Source organism: Oncorhynchus gorbuscha, unplaced genomic scaffold, assembly GCF_021184085.1.
Source record: "Oncorhynchus gorbuscha isolate QuinsamMale2020 ecotype Even-year unplaced genomic scaffold, OgorEven_v1.0 Un_scaffold_1283, whole genome shotgun sequence".
Taxonomy (NCBI): domain Eukaryota; kingdom Metazoa; phylum Chordata; class Actinopteri; order Salmoniformes; family Salmonidae; genus Oncorhynchus; species Oncorhynchus gorbuscha.
Genome location: NW_025746104.1, coordinates 145,001 through 155,000, shown reverse-complemented (window position 1 = coordinate 155,000; position 10,000 = coordinate 145,001). Strand labels below are relative to the sequence as shown.

The 10,000-nt window shown below is 49.6% G+C and overlaps 1 protein-coding gene across 3 annotated transcripts in view; it reads right to left on the bottom strand.

The window, feature by feature from the left end:
• Positions 1 to 10,000, bottom strand: part of LOC124022057 (dolichyl-diphosphooligosaccharide--protein glycosyltransferase subunit STT3B) — an 89,936-nt gene that overhangs the window by 1,702 nt on the left and 78,234 nt on the right. For all 3 annotated transcript variants that reach the window (XM_046337110.1, XM_046337112.1, XM_046337111.1), the window contains 3 exons: positions 9,077 to 9,250; positions 8,043 to 8,156; positions 1,471 to 1,680 (listed from right to left, as the gene is read on the bottom strand). In XM_046337110.1, the coding sequence (XP_046193066.1) occupies positions 1,471 to 1,680; positions 8,043 to 8,156; positions 9,077 to 9,250 (498 nt within the window). The remainder of the gene's footprint in view (positions 1 to 1,470; positions 1,681 to 8,042; positions 8,157 to 9,076; positions 9,251 to 10,000) is intronic.

The following is a 10,000-nucleotide window of genomic DNA, read 5'->3' as shown; positions in this document are numbered from 1 at the left end:
GTTAACCTAGCATTTAGCACTCTGATAGGTTAGCACTTCGATAGGTTAACCTCAGGCATTTAGCACTCTGATAGGTTAACCCTAGGCATTTAACACTCTGATAGGTTAACCCTAGAAATGTAGCATTCTGATAGGTTAACCCTAGCATTTAGCACTCTGATAGGTTAGCACTTCGATAGGTTAACCTCAGGCATTTAACACTCTGATAGGTTAACCCTAGAAATGTAGCATTCTGATAGGTTAACCCTAGCATTTAACACTCTGATAGGTTAACCCTAGGCATTTAGCACTCTGATAGGTTAACCCACGGCATTTAGCACTCTGATAGGTTAACCCTAGGCATTTAGCGCTCTGATAGGTTAACTACAGATGTTTAGCACTCTGATAGGTTAACCCACGGCATTTAGCACTCTGATAGGTTAACCCACGGCATTTAGCACTCTGATAGGTTAACTACAGGCATTTAGCACTCTGATAGGTTAACCCTAGATATGTAGCATTCTGATAGGTTAACCCTAGCATTTAACACTCTGATAGGTTAACCCTAGGCATTTAGCACTCTGATAGGTTAACCCTAGGCATTCTTATACATGATCTAGGGTAAGGATGAAGGGAGGGGGTAATTGATTCTGGACAAGGATGAAGGGAGGGGTAATTGATTCTGGACAAGGACAAGGATGAAGGGAGGGGGTAATTGATTCTGGACAAGGATGAAGGGAGGGGGTAATTGATTCTGGACAAGGATGAAGGGAGGGGGTAATTGATTCTGGACAAGAATGAAGGGAGGGGGTAATTGATTCTGGACAAGGATGAAGGGAGGGGTAATTGATTCTGGACAAGGATGAAGGGAGGGTAGTTGATTCTGGACAAGGATGAAGGGAGGGGGTAATTGATTCTGGACAAGGATGAAGGGAGGGGGTAATTGATTCTGGACAAGGATGAAGGGAGGGGTAATTGATTCTGGACAAGGATGAAAGGAAGGGGTAGTTGATTCTGGACAAGGACAAGGATGAAGGAAGGGTAATTGATTCTGGACAAGGATGAAGGGGGGTAATTGATTCTGGACAAGGATGAAGGGAGGGGGTAATTGATTCTGGACAAGGATGAAGGGAAGGGGTAATTGATTCTGGACAAGGATGAAGGGAGGGGGTAATTGATTCTGGACAAGGATGAAGGGAGGGGGTAATTGATTCTGGACAAGGATGAAGGGAGGGGGTAATTGATTCTGGACAAGAATGAAGGGAGGGGGGTAATTGATTCTGGACAAGGACAAGGATGAAGGGAAGGGTAATTGATTCTGGACAAGGATGAAGGGAGGGGGGTAATTGATTCTGGACAAGGATGAAGGGAGGCGGTAGTTGATTCTGGACAAGGATGAAGGGAGGGGGGTAATTGATTCTGGACAGGGACAGTAGAATCATTCACCAGAGCTCTCCATTAGAGAAGAGAGAAGCATGGATGATCCTGTACCTTTTTAGAGGTGTACTTTTGTCTGCTGCTGCTGCTGCTGCGGGGGCTGTGCACCAGGGGATCCCTGTTCTCCTCCTTCTTGACCTTGTAGATCCGGACCAGCCAGTGTTCTGAGGTGAACGCCTCCTCCAGGTGTTTCAGCTTGATGTCCTTGTTACCGATCTCAGTGTTACGCGTCCGGTCGAAACCCGGCGGCGTCCGGAAGTCCAACTGGAGGAGACGGACAGGTGGTGTGAGTGTTTGACAGTAAACTAGAGAGACAGACAGGTGGTGTGCGTGTTTGACAGTAAACTAGAGAGACAGACAGGTGGTGTGAGTGTTTGACAGTAAACTAGAGAGACAGACAGGTGGTGTGAGTGTTTGACAGTAAACTAGAGAGACAGACAGGTGGTGTGAGTGTTTGACAGTAAACTAGAGAGACAGACAGGTGGTGTGAGTGTTTGACAGTAAACTAGAGAGACAGACAGGTGGTGTGAGTGTTTGACAGTAAACTAGAGAGACAGACAGATGGTGTAAGTGTTTGACAGTAAACTAGAGAGACGGACAGGTGGTGTGAGTGTTTGACAGTAAACTAGAGAGACAGACAGGTGGTGTGAGTGTTTGACAGTAAACTAGAGAGACAGACAGGTGGTGTGAGTGTTTGACAGTAAACTAGAGAGACAGACAGGTGGTGTGAGTGTTTGACAGTAAACTAGAGGGGCTGTGTCAGGGCTTGACATCTCTGTGACAGTAAACTAGAGGGGCTGTATCAGGGCTTGACATCCCTGTGAAGTGACAGTAAACTAGAGGGGCTGTGTCAGGGCTTGACATCTCTGTGTAGTGACAGTAAACTAGAGGGGCTGTATCAGGGCTTGACATCCCTGTGAAGTGACAGTAAACTAGAGGGGCTGTGTCAGGGCTTGACATCCCTGTGAAGTGACAGTAAACTAGAGGGGCTGTATCAGGGCTTGACATCCCTGTGAAGTGACAGTAAACTAGAGGGACTGTGTCAGGGCTTGACATCTCTGTGACAGTAAACTAGAGGGGCTGTGTCAGGGCTTGACATCTCTGTAACAGTAAACTAGAGGGGCTGTGTCAGGGCTTGACATCCCTGTGAAGTGACAGTAAACTAGAGGGGCTGTGTCAGGGCTTGACATCTCTGTGTAGTGACAGTAAACTAGAGGGGCTGTATCAGGGCTTGACATCCCTGTGTAGTGACAGTAAACTAGAGGGGCTGTGTCAGGGCTTGACATCTCTGTGTAGTGACAGTAAACTAGAGGGGCTGTGTCAGGGCTTGACATCTCTGTGTAGTGACAGTAAACTAGAGGGGCTGTGTCAGGGCTTGACATCTCTGTGACAGTAAACTAGAGGGGCTGTATCAGGGCTTGACATCCCTGTGTAGTGACAGTAAACTAGAGGGGCTGTATCAGGGCTTGACATCCCTGTGTAGTGACAGTAAACTAGAGGGGCTGTGTCAGGGCTTGACATCTCTGTGTAGTGACAGTAAACTAGAGGGCTGTATCAGGGCTTGACATCCCTGTGTAGTGACAGTAAACTAGAGGGGCTGTGTCAGGGCTTGACATCTCTGTGTAGTGACAGTAAACTAGAGGGGCTGTGTCAGGGCTTGACATCTCTGTGTAGTGACAGTAAACTAGAGGGGCTGTGTCAGGGCTTGACATCTCTGTGACAGTAAACTAGAGGGGCTGTATCAGGGCTTGACATCCCTGTGTAGTGACAGTAAACTAGAGGGGCTGTATCAGGGCTTGACATCCCTGTGTAGTGACAGTAAACTAGAGGGGCTGTGTCAGGGCTTGACATCTCTGTGTAGTGACAGTAAACTAGAGGGGCTGTATCAGGGCTTGACATCCCTGTGTAGTGACAGTAAACTAGAGGGGCTGTGTCAGGGCTTGACATCTCTGTGTAGTGACAGTAAACTAGAGGGGCTGTGTCAGGGCTTGACATCTCTGTGTAGTGACAGTAAACTAGAGGGGCTGTGTCAGGGCTTGACATCTCTGTGTAGTGACAGTAAACTAGAGGGGCTGTGTCAGGGCTTGACATCTCTGTGACAGTAAACTAGAGGGGCTGTGTCAGGGCTTGACATCTCTGTGACAGTAAACTAGAGGGGCTGTGTCAGGGCTTGACATCTCTGTAACAGTAAACTAGAGGGGCTGTGTCAGGGCTTGACATCCCTGTGAAGTGACAGTAAACTAGAGGGGCTGTGTCAGGGCTTGACATCCCTGTGAAGTGACAGTAAACTAGAGGGGCTGTGTCAGGGCTTGACATCTCTGTGTAGTGACAGTAAACTAGAGGGGCTGTATCAGGGCTTGACATCCCTGTGAAGTGACAGTAAACTAGAGGGGCTGTGTCAGGGCTTGACATCCCTGTGAAGTGACAGTAAACTAGAGGGGCTGTATCAGGGCTTGACATCCCTGTGAAGTGACAGTAAACTAGAGGGACTGTGTCAGGGCTTGACATCTCTGTGACAGTAAACTAGAGGGGCTGTGTCAGGGCTTGACATCTCTGTAACAGTAAACTAGAGGGGCTGTGTCAGGGCTTGACATCCCTGTGAAGTGACAGTAAACTAGAGGGGCTGTGTCAGGGCTTGACATCTCTGTGTAGTGACAGTAAACTAGAGGGGGCTGTATCAGGGCTTGACATCCCTGTGTAGTGACAGTAAACTAGAGGGGCTGTGTCAGGGCTTGACATCTCTGTGTAGTGACAGTAAACTAGAGGGGCTGTGTCAGGGCTTGACATCTCTGTGTAGTGACAGTAAACTAGAGGGCTGTGTCAGGGCTTGACATCTCTGTGACAGTAAACTAGAGGGGCTGTATCAGGGCTTGACATCCCTGTGTAGTGACAGTAAACTAGAGGGGCTGTATCAGGGCTTGACATCCCTGTGTAGTGACAGTAAACTAGAGGGGCTGTGTCAGGGCTTGACATCTCTGTGTAGTGACAGTAAACTAGAGGGGCTGTATCAGGGCTTGACATCCCTGTGTAGTGACAGTAAACTAGAGGGGCTGTGTCAGGGCTTGACATCTCTGTGTAGTGACAGTAAACTAGAGGGGCTGTGTCAGGGCTTGACATCTCTGTGTAGTGACAGTAAACTAGAGGGGCTGTGTCAGGGCTTGACATCTCTGTGACAGTAAACTAGAGGGGCTGTATCAGGGCTTGACATCCCTGTGTAGTGACAGTAAACTAGAGGGGGCTGTATCAGGGCTTGACATCCCTGTGTAGTGACAGTAAACTAGAGGGGCTGTGTCAGGGCTTGACATCTCTGTGTAGTGACAGTAAACTAGAGGGGCTGTATCAGGGCTTGACATCCCTGTGTAGTGACAGTAAACTAGAGGGGCTGTGTCAGGGCTTGACATCTCTGTGTAGTGACAGTAAACTAGAGGGGCTGTGTCAGGGCTTGACATCTCTGTGTAGTGACAGTAAACTAGAGGGGCTGTGTCAGGGCTTGACATCTCTGTGTAGTGACAGTAAACTAGAGGGGCTGTGTCAGGGCTTGACATCTCTGTGACAGTAAACTAGAGGGGCTGTGTCAGGGCTTGACATCTCTGTGACAGTAAACTAGAGGGGCTGTTTCAGGGCTTGACATCTCTGTAACAGTAAACTAGAGGGGCTGTGTCAGGGCTTGACATCCCTGTGAAGTGACAGTAAACTAGAGGGGCTGTGTCAGGGCTTGACATCCCTGTGAAGTGACAGTAAACTAGAGGGGCTGTGTCAGGGCTTGACATCCCTGTGAAGTGACAGTAAACTAGAGGGACTGTGTCAGGGCTTGACATCTCTATGACAGTAAACTAGAGGGGCTGTGTCAGGGCTTGACATCTCTGTTACAGTAAACTAGAGGGGCTGTGTCAGGGCTTGACATCTCTGTGAAGTGACAGTAAACTAGAGGGGCTGTGTCAGGGCTTGACATCTCTGTGAAGTGACAGTAAACTAGAGGGGCTGTGTCAGGGCTTGACATCCCTGTGAAGTGACAGTAAACTAGAGGGGCTGTGTCAGGGCTTGACATCTCTGTGAAGTGACAGTAAACTAGAGGGGCTGTGTCAGGGCTTGACATCCCTGTGAAGTGACAGTAAACTAGAGGGGCTGTGTCAGGGCTTGACATCTCTGTGACAGTAAACTAGAGGGACTGTGTCAGGGCTTGACATCTCTGTGACAGTAAACTAGAGGGGCTGTGTCAGGGCTTGACATCTCTGTTACAGTAAACTAGAGGGGCTGTGTCAGGGCTTGACATCTCTGTGAAGTGACAGTAAACTAGAGGGGCTGTGTCAGGGCTTGACATCTCTGTGAAGTGACAGTAAACTAGAGGGGCTGTGTCAGGGCTTGACATCTCTGTTACAGTAAACTAGAGGGGCTGTGTCAGGGCTTGACATCTCTGTGAAGTGACAGTAAACTAGAGGGGCTGTGTCAGGGCTTGACATCTCTGTGAAGTGACAGTAAACTAGAGGGGCTGTGTCAGGGCTTGACATCTCTGTGAAGTGACAGTAAACTAGAGGGGCTGTGTCAGGGCTTGACATCCCTGTGAAGTGACAGTAAACTAGAGGGGCTGTGTCAGGGCTTGACATCCCTGTGAAGTGACAGTAAACTAGAGGGGCTGTGTCAGGGCTTGACATCTCTGTGACAGTAAACTAGAGGGACTGTGTCAGGGCTTGACATCTCTGTGACAGTAAACTAGAGGGGCTGTGTCAGGGCTTGACATCTCTATGACAGTAAACTAGAGGGGCTGTGTCAGGGCTTGACATCCCTGTGAAGTGACAGTAAACTAGAGGGGCTGTGTCAGGGCTTGACATCCCTGTGAAGTGACAGTAAACTAGAGGGGCTGTGTCAGGGCTTGACATCCTGTGAAGTGACAGTAAACTAGAGGGGCTGTGTCAGGGCTTGACATCCCTGTGAAGTGACAGTAAACTAGAGGGACTGTGTCAGGGCTTGACATCTCTGTAACAGTAAACTAGAGGGGCTGTGTCAGGGCTTGACATCCCTGTGAAGTGACAGTAAACTAGAGGGACTGTGTCAGGGCTTGACATCTCTGTAACAGTAAACTAGAGGGGCTGTGTCAGGGCTTGACATCTCTATGACAGTAAACTAGAGGGGCTGTATCAGGGCTTGACATCCCTGTGAAGTGACAGTAAACTAGAGGGGCTGTGTCAGGGCTTGACATCTCTGTTACAGTAAACTAGAGGGACTGTGTCAGGGCTTGACATCTCTGTAACAGTAAACTAGAGGGGCTGTGTCAGGGCTTGACATCTCTATGACAGTAAACTAGAGGGGCTGTATCAGGGCTTGACATCCCTGTGAAGTGACAGTAAACTAGAGGGACTGTGTCAGGGCTTGACATCTCTGTGACAGTAAACTAGAGGGGCTGTGTCAGGGCTTGACATCTCTGTGACAGTAAACTAGAGGGGCTGTATCAGGGCTTGACATCTCTGTTACAGTAAACTAGAGGGGCTGTGTCAGGGCTTGACATCTCTGTGACAGTAAACTAGAGGGGCTGTGTCAGGGCTTGACATCCCTGTGACAGTAAACTAGAGGGGCTGTGTCAGGGCTTGACATCTCTGTAACAGTAAACTAGAGGGGCTGTGTCAGGGCTTGACATCTCTGTGACAGTAAACTAGAGGGGCTGTATCAGGGCTTGACATCCCTGTGAAGTGACAGTAAACTAGAGGGGCTGTGTCAGGGCTTGACATCCCTGTGAAGTGACAGTAAACTAGAGGGACTGTGTCAGGGCTTGACATCTCTGTAACAGTAAACTAGAGGGGCTGTGTCAGGGCTTGACATCCCTGTGAAGTGACAGTAAACTAGAGGGACTGTGTCAGGGCTTGACATCTCTGTGACAGTAAACTAGAGGGGCAGTCTCTGTGACAGTAAACTAGAGGGGCTGTGTCAGGGCTTGACATCTCTGTAACAGTAAACTAGAGGGACTGTGTCAGGGCTTGACATCTCTGTAACAGTAAACTAGAGGGGCTGTGTCAGGGCTTGACATCTCTGTGACAGTAAACTAGAGGGACTGTGTCAGGGCTTGACATCTCTGTGACAGTAAACTAGAGGGGCTGTGTCAGGGCTTGACATCCCTGTGAAGTGACAGTAAACTAGAGGGGCTGTGTCAGGGCTTGACATCCCTGTGAAGTGACAGTAAACTAGAGGGGCTGTGTCAGGGCTTGACATCTCTGTGACAGTAAACTAGAGGGGCTGTGTCAGGGCTTGACATCTCTGTGACAGTAAACTAGAGGGGCTGTGTCAGGGCTTGACATCCCTGTGAAGTGACAGTAAACTAGAGGGGCTGTGTCAGGGCTTGACATCCCTGTGAAGTGACAGTAAACTAGAGGGGCTGTGTCAGGGCTTGACATCTCTGTGACAGTAAACTAGAGGGGCTGTATCAGGGCTTGACATCTCTGTGACAGTAAACTAGAGGGGCTGTGTCAGGGCTTGACATCCCTGTGAAGTGACAGTATATGGATGCATTAGGTCACAGTCCAGGTTCCTGGCAGTTCCAGGTCTCCAGTTCGGGGTGGTTTGTAAGTGCACACATACAGAGGAACTGATATTACGTTACAGAAGGGGTTGATACGGTGGAGGTGAACATCTCTAACCTGCATCTCTCCAAAGCGGTAGTACGACATCTTATACATCAGACAGTTGAGTAGGATGGGAGACCCCGCTTTGTCCACCCTAAACTCTCCCTGGGGGGTGAAGTAGTCACTCTCCTGAGGAGGGGACAGACAGACAGTTTAGTACCCTCATTCTGAGAAGGGGACAGACAGACAGTTTAGTACTCTCCTGAGGAGGGGACAGACAGACAGTTTAGTACCCTCATCCTGAGGAGGGGACAGACAGACAGTTTAGTATCCTCATCCTGAGGAGGGGACAGACAGACCGTTTAGTACCCCACAGTTTACCTCACTCTGCGATCCTTATATACCCCACAGTTTACCTCACTCTGCGATCCTTATATACCCCACAGTTTACCTCACTCTGCGATCCTTATATACCCCAGTTTACCTCACCCTGCGATCCTTATATACCCCACAGTTTACCTCACCCTGCGATCCTTATATACCCCAGTTTACCTCACCCTGCGATCCTTATATACCCCACAGTTTACCTCACCCTGCGATCCTTATATACCCCAGTTCACCTCACTCTGTGATCCTTATATACCCCACAGTTTACCTCACTCTGTGATCCTTATATACCCCACAGTTTACCTCACTCTGCGATCCTTATATACCCCACAGTTTACCTCACCCTGCGATCCTTATATACCCCACAGTTTACCTCACCCTGCGATCCTTATATACCCCAGTTTACCTCACCCTGCGATCCTTATATACCCCACAGTTTACCTCACTCTGCGATCCTTATATACCCCAGTTTACCTCACTCTGCGATCCTTATATACCCCCCAGTTTACCTCACTCTGCGATCCTTATATAGCTCACAGTTTACCTCACCCTGCGATCCTTATATAGCTCACAGTGGTAGTTACAGCTCACCAATACTTGTGTTTTTTAAAAACATGATGGTTTAAAGGCTGCTGTCTCTCACCCTGATCTCTTTGGGATGTTCTCCCTCTGTAGCTAACAGAGGAAGCATCACCTCACCACGACACCAAGGTCTTCCTCACCCTGATCTCTTTGGGATGTTCTCCCTCTGCGATCCGCACCATCCACAGGAACTTGTTGATGTCATCACCAGAGTAGCCAATCACGCCACCGAAGATAATAAGCACATAGTCCACGTCCAAAGACCTCATGATCTCATACGCTGCACTCTCATTGGACGACATGGCCTTGCCCACCTGAACACACAGAGACAGAGAGAGAGAGGAGGAGGAGGGAGAGAGACAGAGAGGAGGGGGAGAGAGAGACAGAGATGATGGGGAGAGAGAGAGAGAGAGAAGAGGGGGATAGAGAAAGAGAGAGAGAGAGAGAGAGAGAGAGAGAGAGAGAGAGAGAGAGACAGGAGGGAGAGAGACAGAGAGGAGGGGGAGAGAGAGAGAGAAGAGGGGGGATAGAGAAAGAGAGAGAGAGAGAAGAGGAGGAGGGAGAGAGACAGAGACAGAGAGAAAGAGAGGAGGGGAGAAAGAGAGAGGAGGGGGAGAGAGAGAAAGAGAGAGGAGGGGGAGAGAGAGAGAGAAAGAGAGAGGAGGGGGAGAGCGAGAGAGAGGAGGGGGAGAGAGTGAGAGAGAGGAGGGTGAGGGAGAGAGAGCGAGGAGGGAGAGGAGGGGGAGAGAGAGAGAGGGGGAGAGCGAAAGTGAGAGAGAGAGAGAGAGAGAGAGAGAGAGAGAGGAGGGGGAGAGAGAGTGAGAGGAGGTTGAGGGAGAGAGAGGAGGGGGAGAGAGGGGGGAGAGAGCGAGAGTGAGAGACAGAGAGAGGAGGTTGAGGGAGAGGAGAGGGAGAGAGAGAGAGAGAGAGGGAGGGGGAGAGAGAGCGAGAGAGAGAGACAGAGAGGAGGTTGAGGGAGAGGAGAGGGAGAGACAGAGAGAGAGACAGAGAGAGAGAGTGAGAGACAGAGAGAGAGAGAGAGAGAGAGAGAGAGTGAGAGACAG